The sequence below is a fragment of the Mauremys mutica genome, chromosome 1 (genome assembly GCF_020497125.1).
Source record: "Mauremys mutica isolate MM-2020 ecotype Southern chromosome 1, ASM2049712v1, whole genome shotgun sequence".
NCBI classification, from domain to species: Eukaryota; Metazoa; Chordata; order Testudines; family Geoemydidae; genus Mauremys; species Mauremys mutica.
Window position 1 is genome coordinate 73,350,649 of NC_059072.1, and position 16,614 is coordinate 73,367,262.

The 16,614-nt window shown below is 38.9% G+C and overlaps 1 protein-coding gene across 3 annotated transcripts in view; it reads right to left on the bottom strand.

The window, feature by feature from the left end:
• The window catches only part of PPP1R12A (protein phosphatase 1 regulatory subunit 12A), a 211,806-nt gene that overhangs the window by 38,225 nt on the left and 156,967 nt on the right, over positions 1-16,614 (bottom strand). For all 3 annotated transcript variants that reach the window (XM_044979766.1, XM_044979750.1, XM_044979757.1), the window contains 5 exons: positions 7,108-7,198; positions 4,729-4,920; positions 4,364-4,535; positions 3,044-3,162; positions 181-246 (listed from right to left, as the gene is read on the bottom strand). In XM_044979766.1, the coding sequence (XP_044835701.1) occupies positions 181-246; positions 3,044-3,162; positions 4,364-4,535; positions 4,729-4,920; positions 7,108-7,198 (640 nt within the window). The remainder of the gene's footprint in view (positions 1-180; positions 247-3,043; positions 3,163-4,363; positions 4,536-4,728; positions 4,921-7,107; positions 7,199-16,614) is intronic.

The following is a 16,614-nucleotide window of genomic DNA, read 5'->3' on the forward strand; positions in this document are numbered from 1 at the left end:
GACATCTTTCACACAAAAAACGGCAAAGAAACTGGTACTGAAACAGACCAACAAGCTATGATTCAAAAGATACCCCATCAGATGTGTTCTTATAACCGAATCTAACTGCAATGAAAGAAAATTAAAACATAAAATGTATCTCAAGAGATCACAATTGAATTAAAAATACCCAACAATTACCTGAGTTTCTTTCTTATTTGTTCCTTCTTCTGAATCAGACTGGTGTTCCTGTTCATTTTCATCACTCTGGAGAAAATAATAGTAATAAAAATAGTAAACTTTTGAAATGCTATTGAGTTTTAAAACATTTTATATTTCTAAGGTCAAAATTCAAGACAGAGGGCTGGTCTACATTACTGCTTAAGTCAATGTAACTTACATTGCTTAGGGGTGTGAAAAAGACACCCCTCTGAGTGACAAAAGTTACAGCAGCCTAAGCGCTGTCCACACCAGTGCTATGTCGGCGGGAGATGCTCTCCCACCAAAATAGCTTCTGCCTCTTGCAGAGGTGGAGTAATTATGCCGATGGGAGAGTGCTCTCCTGTCGGCATACGTCTTCCCTAAATGCGCTACAATGGTGCAGCTGCATCGGTACAGCTGTGCCAATATAACTCTATAGTATAGATTCATCCAGAGTTTATTTGAATTAAATCTATTTTGTATAAAAGCAATAGAAGCAAACACAAGGACAAGAATTTCTCCAAAAGTATCCCATAATATTCCTGGATGGCTTTGTTCTGTTTAACAAAACAAAATGGCAGAAACATTGAACAAGTAGATATTTTTAGTACTAGACTGCTATATAATGGAAGAAAGTTGGATTATACAGTTGGCATAAGAAAACACTTGCTTTTACAACAGTGACATTTAAACACTTATTTTTAGAAGCAAAAGGAAAAGGCAACCAATCCCACCATTGAGAGTATAGGCCTTCTTGTTAATTTGTTCAGAATTCACTTATCTTAATTACTTTCAATTATAAATGCACAGTAATTTGCAGAGTACATTACAGGATAATGGATCTACTTCTCACAAATTATGTACGTAGATTAAGAGGGGGGAGGGAATTTTGTTCTAAATTGATCATCATTGCTTATGATTCTCAACTGTGAAACTACCCCTGTTAACATTATCTTGCATCAAAACAGCTGGATATAAAAGATATCTATTCTTGCCCATTAGACACTTGTTGAACTACACTTGAAGGATCATGAACTTTTTTTTTATGGTGTAAGTATCGTTCTAAAATTACAATACTTTAGGTTAGAAGAGTTTTAAAAACATCACAAACAACTCTGGGACAGTGGCTAAGGTCAGGGCTCTCTTCTCTGGACTATCTTAATAGGCTGGACAGGGAAGGTATTTGTTTTATATACCAGTTCTACAAGCTTCTTCAAAGGAGTGAGGGGCCTTGTTTTAAAATCAAGGCAGGAAATCCAGGAGAGAATGGGCCTATCAGACTCTTCTGAATTTTATCCTCAATTTCTTTTCTCTCTTATTCTCATGCCATGTATGCAATCCAGAAGGCATTATTATTATTATTAGTAGTAGTAGTAGTAGTAGTAGTAGTATTACAGTAACACTTGGTGCCTCAACTCATTGTGCTAGACACTGTACAAATAGAGTAAGTGAAAGTAATTATTTGTTTTTTACCTATTGATTCTACCCAGATTCCTAGGAGCACTTTATGTTAACCATTTGACATGTTGAATATCGACCATTTATTCCAACACTGTTTCTGAGCCAGTTTCTAAACTATGTCAATACTTTACCCCTTATACCATGACTTAGTTTTCTTAAATGCCTCTTGTGACAGACTTTGTCAAAGGCTTAAAAAAAGTACAAATGTGTTGTCAGCTGGTTTTCTTTAATCTATTATTTGCTCAAAGAATTCTAGTAGATTAAAGATAAATGATTTTGGTTAATAAAAGCTGTTCTGGTTTGTCCCTATCGTATCATGATCATCTATGTGTTTTAGAATTTTTTATTATAATAATTTGATATGCGTACTGCGTGGAAATGTTATTATCCCTTCAAAAGAAGGTGTTTTCTAAAGGAATGATCAATACACCCCAATTTAGATGTGTTTAAATCTGAACCCAAGTTACTGCTGCTCTCATTGTTTACTTGCACCGTACAAGTGGACTCCATTAGCTTGTAGACCTATACAGAACAACTATATCTGAGCACATCAGCAAAAGTCACTTCAGGCATGATAGGCCTATGGGATTAGCAACTGGTGTGGCCACACTCATGCAAAAAGAATGATGACCTATACAGCCGTCATCTCATTCTATAAGGAATAACGTCCTATGTATTGGTCATCTCATTCTATGTATTACTAATCTAAATGGCCTGGGAAGAAATCCCAGACAATATAGACCTCAACAATCCATGCTACTCCAATATGCTAACACATTTTATATAGAGAAAAACATGTTACGAGCAAGATTGCAATTATTTTTGGAAAAACCCACTAGTATGAGCATAGTTGAATCCATCTCATGATGATGTATTTCCTCTGTTTTCCAGAAAGAATCATATTAAATCATATAACTCAGTGGTTCTCAAACTTAGGCAACCCAAGGACCCCCATTTTTATTTAAAATTTTTCACAGACTCCAAGTTCCCTGATCAGCCCCAAGGCCCTGCCTTCACTCCCCCCCTTCAATACCCCCCCATCACCCCACCTCTTCCTGTTCCCGGTCAACCCCTACCCCTCCTCTTCCCCACCCCCTCCTCCAAGCATGTCCCATCCCTGCTCCTCCCCCTCCCTCCCAGCACCTACTGCACGCTGCTGAACAGCTGTTCCCCGGTGCGAAGGAGGTACTGGGAGGGAAAGGAGAAGTTGAGAGAGAGGGAGAGAAGTTGATCAGCGGGGCCCGCGGACCGCCTGGAGTAACTGGGGGTCTGCGAACCCCAGTTTGAGAAACACTGATAAAAACTCTAAGCTATTCCCTATTATTTTAATGTGATAATTTTATATACATTCTAAATTATGTGAAATAGACGCATGTTTTAGTTGTTTTAAGCAGTTTCTCACATCTTGAGTCCAAAAGGAAACTCCTGTAGATCTTCGTTTTTCTCTTGGTCGCCGCCTGTCTCTTATTGATTTTGACTGTGATTTATCTTCTTCCTTTTCTTCTTCTTTTTTCCGGCCTTCTGTTAATAACAACATTTTTTAAATATGACACAGAAATCATGTGATCTTCTGTAATATATAACTTACATGTTAACCTGAGAGGTGCTGGGGCAAGCAGCTCAGTAGCCAGTTTTATAAATTATGTGGTAACACACATCTGCTCAGAACACAGTTGTGAAATATTGTTGTAAATATCATTTAAGTGGTCTGGCAAGTATTCTGTATTTCCCAATCACTCTCTGTAACATTCTACTTTAGCCACCTAACCAAAATATTTCAATAGAATACTAAGACTTCTGACAACAATCTAGAGGTTGGTTCTAATATTCAAGCTTTAAAACTTCTGCCTACTTTTTATTATGGGGGCATCTGACTGAAGAGAAACAAGCATAAAAGAATACCAGGTCACACTTCCTCACATAAATATTTCCTTAGTTATAGCATCAAGAATTTAGTGCAATTGACATATGTTCATTTGTTTAAGCTTTCTTTGCCAAAAAAAAAAATCTCTTTTCGGACAATGTACTGAAATTTTCTGGATTTCATTAAGATTGTGCTACAGGTTTCCTTCTTCCTTAAATTTAGTTTCAGTTCAGCATTGGCCTTACTGACAAACTTTCTCACTTTTGAGTTCTGATTTTCCACCTCTCACATGCTTTCAACAAAATAAGCATTATTCACGGTTGCACAAACAAAACATTTACTTGCTCTAATGTATTTTTATCTATTTATTTACCCTTCTATTAATACAACAAATCATACATAGCCAGCAGGCACTGTAGTAAGCACTACACTAACTTATTTATTTCAGTGCTTCCAGTCTTCACGGTTTTAAAATGAATCTGTTAAAAGATGAACCAAGGATGAGATAGAAACAAAAGAAATAAAACATTCAAGGTGAAAATACCCCTTTGCTTTGATTTTGGCTTCCTTGAACAGCATTCTTTTTTCTCTCACCAAACAGAATTGCAACATAGTATTATGGAAATCTGACCCAAATTCAGGATCACTTCACAATAGAAGGAAATAAAGTATTATATATTGGGAGGCACCACTTGAAGACAGTTGCTTCAGAAGATAATGATCCTAGGGAGGCAGCGATGCTTAAAGTGGCGTTAAGAAATCCCTTACCTCATAACACATGCAGTTTAAGACCCTCAGTAGAGACAAAAGATCCTCTAATAAATAAGCAAAGAAAAAAGTCAAAACATATAGTCTTACCTCTCTCATTTTCTTTTGTTCCACTCCTGGGATAAACAGAAGTTATACCTATAAGGCTGTTTGGTCTGTTTACTTGACTTGAAGTAGAAAGAGAACTAGTGGAGGTGGAAAGCGAAGAGGATGATGAAGTAGTTGGAGTTGTAGTTGAAACTGGCCTATAACGATGATAGGGCTGTTCAGCAGAAAAAAGTAAATATTAATTTCCAAAGATTAAAAGGAGAGATAAAAATACCCATCATATAGGATATTAACATAAGACATTTAAATAAGTAAAGAAAACTTAAGCCTACTATAATTTTAGTACCACCAAACAAAAATTAAGATTTATAACAATTACACCACTTAAAAGGAAAAGTATGAGATACCTCCTCAAGAGTTCTGGAATATCTTTGTCTAAAGTCATCTTCTTTAGTTTCTGATTCCTTCTTGTCCTCCTGTTTTTCTTTGTCTTGTTTTTCCTTCTCCTCCTTTTCTTCATTCTCTTGTTCTCTGGTTCGTGTAGGACGACTTCTTCCTATAGTTTTTTCAGCTTCTTGAAGATCAGTCAGTGTTACACCCTGTGGAAAAAAACAGAAGCAAAAAGCAACATTTCAACAGGTGTCACTTACAGTTTTTACTATTACTGATGGCCAGTCTATAAACTCCTAAAATAGATTTAAAGTTTTTAACTCTGGAGTGTTTTTCTTCCATTTTGCAATTAACAAAACTTACTCTTTATTCTGTACCCTCAACACGTGCCTGCTAAACTGTAGATCAATAATGGCTGCTTCTGTGATATGATTTTCAATGGGACATTACACTTCTAAATCATGGTGGCACTTTAGAAAATTCCACCCTAGATCTTTTTTCCACTGTATTATAATATTTTAGAGAGAAAGTTTATGAAAATACAGCAGTATTCATGCATTAGACTGCTGAATTTAAGAGGCGTTGAGCCTTCAGACATTCCACTGACTACAACTAGAGTTGTGGGTACTCAGCACACCTGAAAAAATCATGCCTGCAGCACTTACTGCCCTTACATTTCCTCACAGTGGTTTCTGCTTAACTGAATAGGCTGACATTTATCGTTATGAATTTTCATGTTACTTTGAAGATAAAATTATCTGAGCTGTCTACTGCTATGGAAACAGAACATCTCAAGGAAATGCTAGGTATTCTCTTCTTGAGTTTCAGCCAGTGTGATTTACTGAAATTCTGATGATGCCAACTGCGAGATGGGACTAGGACTAACATATGTGAGCTAGACCTATTGTGTCCAGCATTGATAGAGACTGTCAACATTTCCCTACAGAAGACATTGTGTCAGCTGTTCTTAAAGAAACTGTTGTGTGGCCTCTTTTCTTGAAGCCAGCTCTTGAAAGAGATCATTTTGCTGTCAACTCTCTCTCTTTTCCAGGGAAGGGCATGGACAGGCTTGTGGTAGGGTAGCTCTGATAGTTTCTTCAATTTACAGATTCTCTTGACTTTAGTCAATCTGATTATAGGTTTGGTTTTAGATTAGAAAGTGCAATGATTATATTATTTGATTATTTCTTCCTAGCCCTGGATTAAGTTAAAGCAACCTTGCTGAATCATTTATATCTGTCAGCAGACGCTAATGGGTGGATGGAATCACTTTTTGGTGTTTCTGCTGCTATCTTTTTGAGTGGACTCAAATGATAATTATGGACAATTGCTCCTCTGCCTTTAGGGCATTCATGTGGGGGTACTAGAGCTGTCTATTTTGTCTTCCTCTTTGTTTTATGTGTATTTGAGGATACTGGAAGAGTTAGTGAGAGGATGTGGGCTGCAACATATTCAATATACCGAGGACTCCCAGATCTCTCTCTTTTTTGGTATGGGCTAGTGCATTGGAACATGTGTACTAGGGGCTATATGATTTTTAAGGATTAGAGGAGTTGTAACTAGCTACCACTTAATTCCGATAAGATGATGATACGGTTTGTTGTTGGCTTGGGAGAAATAGCTGAAAGACTGTACCAGTGCCCGAAATCAGAGTGCGCAACTATTATTTGTAAAAGACATACACAAAACTACAGAGTGTTCTTAGATCTTGGGTTAGTCCTAGATGTTCAAAGAGCACTTCTCTCCCTCCCCCCTCCAATCTATATCTAGGCATACTAGCTTGAACTTTTCTCTTTGATGTGGAACACACCACAGATCCAGGTCTGTCACTTCAATCAAGGGCCCATTCAGAAACTGAAGCAAATATAATATACCAGGCCTGCTTCTTAAATAGAGTTTCAAGCCTGGAGCACCTCGCACTGTGTTTCAGACAATGTAATGGCTACCAGTAAGTTTCCTTGTGGAATTCAAAGTGTTGGTTTTAAAGGTCTAAATAGCTTGGGACCCAATTATCCAGGCATGTCATATTGTCACAGCTAAAAACAATAAAGATGTTCAACTGGAGCCACTTTGCTATATAACAGGAAAAGGCTTTCAGGAAGACACTCTGTGGGGAAACCTCTGCTTGCTTCCCTCCAGTCTGCAGTCTGGATCTTTAACCTTAAGGGCACACTGGAAGGCCCATCTTTTCTCCCAAACATTTTGAGAGGAAGAGGTTTAAATTTGGAGAGGTGGTGTTGTTTGCAGTGTGGTTTATTTTATCTGCTGGTATGTACTGAGTTTACACTGGGGAGAACAGTCACTGTATTTGAAGTTTTACTGTGAAAATTATGATGTTATTGCAGAGTTTGGCACCAATTTATTTGTTCATAAATGAAAAAAACAAAAGACTGTACCTGTGTGGATCTTCTGGACTGTCTTGCTTGCCTGGATCTAGCTTTTCTTTGAGACTCAGACTCTTCATCCCGAACAGGAGTGAGGTATGATCTGAAGAGTAAAATTAAAATAATATTCAATAACCACTAATTTTTGCACAATGCATTAAATGATGAAAGAAATGGACATTTGCAATGTGATATGATTGAAAATCAATGCAATTATTAAAAAAACCCAAAACTAAATTCTACATAATGTAACTCGATTCATAAATCTGTCTTTGAAAATGCAAGAAATACAGAACTGTATTTTGAATAAATCTTAGCATAATTATAGCCAGTTAATCTTTAAGTGTTATATCAGAATTATGTCACCAAAATGCACTACTGATCTAGACAAATATCCTAACCAGTCAATTTTCTTATTTACAATAAACTCATTTTGCCATTTTCTCTCAACACCACTTTCTTACGCTATTTTGGTATTCTACCAGTCTGCTAAAACAAGGGTGGAGTATCTCAGATATATAGTGTGTGGGTATATATGAGTGACTATGAAGCTTTAATGTACATTTTATATGCTTAATGTAAAGAATATCGCTATTACAGGAAAGCCCTACTATGCCATCTATTGTCTCAGAGTATTAAAAACCCAGAGTACGTGACTGCTCAGTAAATGAATTTGGAAAACTTTTTAGAAACAAACCATATTTAGCACTGATTAGGTAGCATTGTTACCAAGCAAATCTATTTCATATACGAGTTTGCTATTCCCCTAACTTTAGTCTACTCTGAATATAGCTATAGGTTAGTGAAATATTGTCATTTTTTCAGTATTAAAGGTTTGTAGTCATTTTATAAAAGCAAAGATCATACAAACATCTAGAACAACAGCCTCTAAATAATAGATTTTTAGCCATGTTGCCAAGCAAAACAAAACATTAAAACATAACACTTAGCCTCATGACTAATCAACCTCCCCAAAAGTCCATGGCAGTTAAAACTCCAAGTAGTTTTACAAGACACAAGATCTAAAACTAGCACTCTTCTCTAACTCTGGGGGAAAGAGAACAAAGTTTTCTGAATTATTTTCATGAGAGATTCTGTTTCATATATAAATTTGAGTGCTCTATCCTAAAGCCATTAAATGAATGTCTGCTTTTGAGGCTTCAACTTTCTCAGATTTGAAGGACAAATCTTGAACCCAGTGTAAAATGTGTCTATGTGACCAAGGTCTTATGTGACTTTCATGCCCTGCAAAGGAGGACAGGAGAATTTGTATAGAAGCAGATCCTTAAATCCCACCCCTTCCTTCACCTTAGCCTGTACACCTACAGCCCACTGTGTATTACCATACAGGGACCCCTGCACATAGGGGGGACCCAATTTATGGATGCTCCACGGCTCCTTTACACTAGCTCTGATTGCGTAAAAGAGTTCTAAAGCTATCACAAGGGCCCCAAAAGAATATCTCCTATGTACAGGGAGACTTCTCTGCGGGTGTACACTACGCCAACCCTTGACCGCTTCCATCAGAAGCCCGCGGGGCAGGTGGCTTGCTTGGGTGCTCTCACAACCCTGCTATTCCAGCTGCTTTAATAGCCCACAGAATCTGTTGGCTGTTCACTACAAATTAGTCCAGGCAGCTCAGTACAAATTAATCCAGCCTCAAAGCTGCTCTCACGTGTGGTAGAGGCTGGCCAAAGCCTCCACAATCATAGCACAGGGGAGGTGCCAAAATGTGAGAAGCCATTTCCTCCCTGAACTTTCTGGGTCCTCATGCTGAGCTACGTTCTGACACATGGATCAGCTGTGCTCAGGGTTTATGCTCCCTGCATCCCCCTCTCCCACAAGCATCTTCCTACCTCCTTTGTGCAGCAGAACAACAAGTGAGGCCTCATCAGCTGTGGACACAGGATTTGCCCTTTACTGAATTATCTATAAAACTATAATAATCCCATTAAAAATCTTAATGGAACTGCTGATTTTCTATTACAGGATAATAAACCAGTGCTAGACCTATTAATAATCAGTTCTTTGCTGTGTAACACAGTTATTTAGAAGTATCAAGTATATTTTAGCATCTTTAGAGTAACAAAGTTGGAAAAAAAAGCTGAGAAGCAGCCAAAAATTAAGGCCTTGAAACAAAGTTCTATTCACAAATTATATATCCTGCATTCCAAGTTTGAGGACAACAAACTGTGCAGCCTTGAACCATTCTGGGTCCCAGAACTGGTCAATGTATCCATCTTTCACAATAATGACTTAGCTACTATTACATTTTCTGATGCTGTATACAAACCGGTTGGTTATGTTTTATTAGTTTTTTTGTAAAGCACATATTTGTTAACGTTGGAAACATTCCTTTACTTTTGGGAGACCGCTCGCTAAAAACATCATTAAGAATAGTTCTTTAAATTAATGAGATGTTGGCCAATTTGAAAACACTAAAATTATTTAACAACATTTTTGAGAGGATGTTCTATCTTTAAAAAAAACAAATAATTGCACAAACTAATATTGGATTATCACCCATGTTCTACCTCTACTTTACCAACAGACAGATTAAAAATGAAAAGACAGATTTGCCTTAATATATACAAACATAGCTATTTCTACAAGTGCCTTCCGTCCTGCTATGTAACATCTATAAAATACTATCCATAAGAACGTTCATTTCCCATCCTCCTCTCACCATCCATGTAGTATTTTTGGTAGCTCTTCTCTTTTGCTAGATAGCGAGGCCTAGTCTAGATTAGGAAAAAAGGTTTTAATTTTTTAAAAACTGGGCTAGCTAACGTGTTTGGAAATACCACTTACCACCTAAACCTTGCCTTCATCAGGAAAACCACATAATTTTAGCTTATTAGGTAACAAACATGTTAAAATTCTAATGTAGAAGGGACCAACCGCTGCTGGCAGCCCTGGGGGTGGGGTCACTACTTTGCCACTCCTTCCCCCAACCCCATCAGCACCCAGGAGGCTGTGGCCGCACGAAAAGTCCCCAAGGTTTACCTCGGCTGGCTAACGCATGTTGAAACACAAACTGCCATGTCTACACTAGGATTTTAAGATGTTAGTTATCATTTTTAAACACACACACACACACGTTTTATATCACCTTAAAAATTGTCTTAGCTGGCCAGGCTCTACTCTGGGCTTTCCCCGATTAGACCAATGAGCTAACAAGATTTTAAAGGTGTTAAACTGCTTCTACACTAGATGCTAAGTAGTGTTTCAAATTGTGGACTGGTTTACACTAGAAAATTTGATCAACCCAGCTACATTGCTCTGGGGTGTGAAAACTTCACAACCTTGAGCAACGTAATTAAGCCAACCTAAGTCTCTATGTAGACCAGGGGTCTCAAACATGCGGCCCATGGGCCGCATGCGGCCCTCGGAGCTCTTCCCTGCGGCCCGCGGAGCTCCCCCAGTTACTTCCTGTCGCCGCCAAACTCCCCTCACCCCCGCCCCCCTCCCCGAGTTATTTTCTGTGCCTAAGCTCCCCGCGCGCTGCTCCCCAATGTTTGGGGCCAGGTCTCTCCCCTGGCCCCACCTTCCTCCCCCACGTGCCTCCCCCCAGTGTCTCCCGGCCCCCACTTGCTGCCCCCTCACCGCCCGGGAGCCTGCCCGGGAGCTCACGCTGACTCCACTCCTCCGCTATGCCGGCTTCCGGCATCACCTGCTGCCGCAGGGTCCTAGCGCCCCCCTGCACTAGGGCCAGGGCAGGCTGCCCTTCCCCTGCCCTTCTGCCCTAGTCCTGAGACTCTCCAATGCCCCGAGCCTCTCCAATGCCTCAAACCCCTCACCCTCAGCCCCACAGCCCTCACCCCTGCACCCCCTCCTATCCCCAAACTCCGTCCCAAAGCCTGCACCCCCACCCCCTGCCGCAGCCTGGAGCCTGCACCGAGCACAGAGCCTGCACTCCAGACCCCCTCCCCCACCCAAACTCCAGCCCAGGGCCTGTACTCCAGACCCCCTCCCCCACCCAAACTCCCTCCCAGAGCCTTAGGCAGTAAATCTAAGTGCGTGTTTTGTCCTTTGAGTGAGGTGCATTACTGAGTGTATATATTTATTAAAACTGCTTGGAAATGACTTCGTCAAAAAAAAGAACACTCATGGAAGAAAAGAGAGTTTTCCAAGACAAATGGGAGAATTTATATTTTTTCACAGAGGTAAAAGATAAAATTCAATGCCTTATTTGTCAGCAAACGATTGCTGTTCCCAAGGAGTATAACGTGCGTCGGCACTATGACACGATGCACCGTGAAAAATATGATGCATTCACCGGAAAAATCCGAGAGGAAAAAGTTCAGCAACTTAAAGCAGCATTTGCCAAGCAAAGAAATTTATTTTCAGGGATTAACAAGTCTAGCGAAGATTCAGTAAGAGCAAGTTTTGTGATAAGCGAAATGATAGCTAAATCATCGCGACCTTTTACAGAAGGCTTATTCATAAAAGAATGTCTTATGAAGGCCAGTGAAATTTTATGTCCTGATAGGAAGAAAGTTTTTGAAGGCATAAGCTTGTCTGCAAATACAGTTGCCTGCAGGATAACGGATTTAGCTGATAATGTGCAAAAACAATTGATTCAAATGGCAAAAGACTTTGAAGTATTTTCAATTGCTCTTGATGAGAGTACAGATGTATCAGATACCACACAGTGTGCAGTGTTCATTAGAGGTGTGGACTGCAATTTGAATATAACTGAAGAATTGCTAGACTTAATGCCACTGAAGAGTACCACAACGGGACGTGACATATTTCAAGGATTGGAAGAGTGCATTGAAAAAGCTGCGCTGCCATGGAACAAACTCGTATCTTTGGCTACGGACGGTGTGCCATCAATGTGCTCTGAAAACATTGGTGTGGTTGGATTATTGAAGACCAAACTGAACAGCCTCAATATACCAGGAATTAGCTTCACCAGTATACATTGTATTTTGCACCAAGAAGCCCTGTGTAGTAAAAGTCTACAAATGAAAGAAGTTATGGATGTAGTTGTTAAAACTGTTAATTTTATACATGCACGAGGGCTGAATCACAGACAGTTCACTTCTTTTCTAGCAAGTATGGACAGTGAATATGGGGAACTTCTGTATCACACTCAAGTTAGATGGCTGAGTCGTGGAAATGTTTTGAAGCGTTTTTTTGCACTTAAAGAGGAGATTGATTCCTTCATGAAAACAAAAAACAAGGAGGTTCCACAGCTTGCTGATTCCACTTTTATCTGCAACCTTGCTTTTCTAACAGATGTAACTGATCACCTGAATGCATTGAACTTGAAACTTCAGGGTAGAAAACAGGTGATAACACAGATGTATGACAGTATTAAGTCATTCAAAGTCAAGCTTACTTTATGGGGGAAACAGCTGACTGCTGGCAATTTGGTCCATTTCTCAACTCTGAATTCCTTAGGAAAAGTTGAACCCAAATCCTTGAAAGAATATGCAGAGATCATTTCTAACTTACACAAACAGTTTGATGTGCGGTTTAAAGATTTCAAGGCACTTGAACCACATTTTCAACTTTTTTCCACACCATTTGCTGTTGAAATTGACAGAGGAAATGCAGATGGAGTTAGTGGAGCTTCAGTGTGACACGATTTTGAAGCAGAAGTATACAGATGTTGGAATTCCAGAATTCTACAGGTTTCTTTCACAAGAAAGATTTCCCATGTTATTCTCTGCTTCTGCAAGGATAATGGCAATGTTTGGAAGTACATATATATGTGAACAGTTTTTCTCTTCCATGAAGATTAACAAATCTGTGTTAAGGTCAAGGCTCACTGATGAACATTTGCAAGCAACACTGAGATTGGTTTCGTCTCAGGATATCAAACCTAATATTGATGCTCTGGTTGATGCAAAACGCTGCCAGCTAAGTGGCCAAAAATGAAATGACTGTCAAAATTAGCACTGACGTTTCACATTACAGTTAAAGAAGTTAATAAAAAAGTTAATAAATTGACTTTTAATAGCATACTATATTTTAATACTATACTACTATATTACTCTTCATTTTTTTTTCTGCCTACCTCCAGGCGCTTCCCGCCGCCAAGCCGCCAAACAGCTGTTGGTGGCGCTTAGCACTTTCCAGGAGGGAGGGGGAGGAGCGGGGAGCTGCGCGCTTAGGGGAGGAGGTGGAGAAGAGACAGGGCAGGGGCGGGGCCTCATGGAAGGGGTGGATTGGGGGTGGGGCCAGGGGCAGCAAGGGGGCGTGTCAGTGATGCGGCCCTCAGGCCAATGCAATAGTCCTCATGCAGCCATTGGGGTCATTTGAATTTGAGACCCCTGGTGTAGACAGTGCTAGGTCAATAGAAGAATTCTTTCACTGACCTTCTTTCGGAAAGGTGGATTACCTATGTCAACAGAAGAACCCTTCCCATAAGCATAGGTAGTGTCTATGCTGAAGTGCTACAGTGGCACAGCTACAGTTGTAGCATTTCAAGTGCAGACAAGCCCCATGTTAGCAACCCTGAATTAGTGATGCACGAGTGCTAATGTTCATCAAATTATGCACCAGGACCCTCAAAGTCTTTTGCAGTCACTACTTCCCAAGACAGAGTACTCCATCCTGTAAGTATGGCCTATACTCTTTATTCTTAGATGTATGACTTTACTGAAATGCATAGTTTGCCTACAACTAGCTTACCAAGCAAACCAGATACCTCTGTATCAGTGACCTGTCCTCTTCATTATTTACCACTTCTCCAATCTGTGTCATCTGCAAACTTTATCAGTTATGATATTACGTTTTCTTTATTGATGAAAATGTTAAATAGCATTGGGCTATAAATGGATCCTTGTGGTATCTCTCTACAAACACACCATTTGATTCCCCTTTTACAACTATATTTTGAGACCTAACAGTTAGCCTATTTTTAATTCATTCAATATGTGCCATGTTGATTTTGCATCTTTCTAATTTCTTAATCAAAACGTCATGCAGTTCCAAGTAAAATGCCCTACAGAAGGCTAAGTGTACTATATCAACCAAATTTGTATTCTCATAAAAAAACTGATAAGGAGTTTGACTTCCATAAACCCAGGTGGACAGGCATTAATTACATTACCTTCCTCTAATTCTTTAAGTTCCTTATCAGCCGTCCATTATTTAGCCCAGAAGAGATGTCAGACTGGCAGGCTTATAATTACTCAGGTTATCCTGTTTACTCTGTTATAATATCGGTACAAGATTAGCTTTCTTCTGGTCCTCTGGAACTTCCCCAGTATTGCAACAGTTACTGAAAGTCAACATTAACAGTCCAGAGAGCTCGCTGAACTACTCTTTTAGAATGCTTGGAAGCAAGCCATCCCACCTGCTGATTTAAAAATATCTAACTTTGCTAGCTTCTGTTTAACATCTTCCCAAGTTACTGTTGGAATGGAAAGTATTTCATCATGATATAAATACTGATCAAAAATATCTATTGAACATTTCTGACTTTTATTACTGACAATTCTACCATTTCCATCTAGTAAAGTACTACTTTAGGATTCTTTTTGTTCCTAATATAATTAAATAACTCCTTATTGGCCTTAGCTCTGCTAGCCATAAATTAATTTGGGTCCTTTTTGCTTTCCTTATCTATTTTCTAAAATTCTTAGTTTCCTGTTCATATTAATTGCTCCCAGCTTTTCCTTCCTTCCATTCTCACTCTCTCTCACACACACATAAGATATCTTCTTTCAGACCTCATTTCCAAATCAGGCTGGTGTTATGTTGTGACTGTTTTCGTTCTGAAACAAGGGTAGCCTTCTTTCACAATTGTGGATTTTTGGTCATCTAGTAAAATGTTCTCAAACAATTGCCAGTTATCATTGACTTTTTTTGTTTTAATTTTCTCTCAGCTGTTCTGACTCAACTGCTTTTAGATTTGTGAAATTGCTCTTTTAAGGCACCATGTAAATATATATTACTGGTTTGGACCTGAATCTCTTTGCACATCACAAACAATCAAACCATCATCATTTTGCACCTTCGTTTAGTCACTTTGAATGTGGTTTAAACTAAACCAGAAAAAAAGCTACTCTTACACCTGATCAAGAGTCTTCAGACACGGAGTTACACTGGTATAATTATACTGGTGTAACTTTCCAGGTAGATAAACCTCTAGTCTAGACAAAGCCCTAGAGCCTACAATTACTATACTAGTATTTGTTACTGCTAATATACCTATAATGGAAAAGCTCCCATACCACTAGAATCCTTTTTATAGGCTTATAATTCTGTGTGCAAAAATGTGTGACAGATTAAAATTGCATAAAGTTTTATCTGATAGAGTATTTTTGTCCCACTCTTCCCTACTTTGTTCCCAATTTAAAAAAAAAAAATTATTTACAGATGAACACTTTCACTACTTCAACTTGCCCCAAAATGCACAGTTTGTTTAGGCACTAGAATAGCTTTGAATGGGTTTACTTTTCAAGTAAGATTTTGAAGACATTTTGTGTATTAATATGGACTAAGTCACTATATATTTTTTTTTAATATTTAGCAAGCTATGCACTACACATACAATCAACACTTTTCATTTAGAACAGTTTTACATTGCACCAAATCTTTTGGCCAGTATATAATTAAAAATCAAGGAAATTCAGTCTACTTGCAGAAATCTAACAGTGTATATTGTGATCTTATGTAATATATGTGCAATACCTAGACACACTAGTAAGGAGTGAATGACAGAGTGACAGCCTTAACTCTGAATTTCCTTGTTTTTTTCAGTCCGTAACAGACTTTCAGTGGTTACAGTAACAGTTTAAAATTCAAACTTTTCTGATAGGTTTTCTTCACTGGGAGCGATACTTCCACTAATTTTACATTGCTTGCATTTATTTATATAAATTTTATGTGACAGAGACTTTGCCTGCAGCAACCATGCTACTTTATGAAAAATACATATGCGAAGTAGTGCTTACTACCAAAATGGCTTCTGAGCCACATCATTCCCCCAGATGCCTCCAATGTCAAAGTGGGGAAAACGGATTAAAAAATGTCCCAAGTAAGTTTAAATCACAAAATTAGCATGTCTGTCATGTGGAATCTTCTGGTGTAGTAAACCAGAAGGATCTAGGTTTCTCCTACCAGTTTCCCACCTGTTGTGAATGTTAAACATCAATTACATTAGGCAACTAGAGAGCTTGATTTCTGAATTTCCCTAGGCCTTTTATTTTCCAAAGAGAAAGTAGGATGTGATTACATATTGAAGATAAATACTTAGGGCTTGTCTACACTACAGGTTAGGTCGGTATACTTTATGTTGCTCATGGGTGTGAATAAACCATCCCCCGAGCAATGTAAGTGACACTAACCTAAGCACCAGTGTAGACAGTACTATGTCGGTGGGAAAGCTTCTCCTGCCAACATAGCTACTGCTTCTTGAGGAGGTGGTTTTATTATGCCAACAGGAGAACTCACTCCCGTCAGCAGACGGCATCTTCACCAGATGCACTACAGCAGTGCAACCACATCAGTGCTGCTGTAGCACTTCTAGTGTAGACTAGCCCTCAAGGTATTTCTATG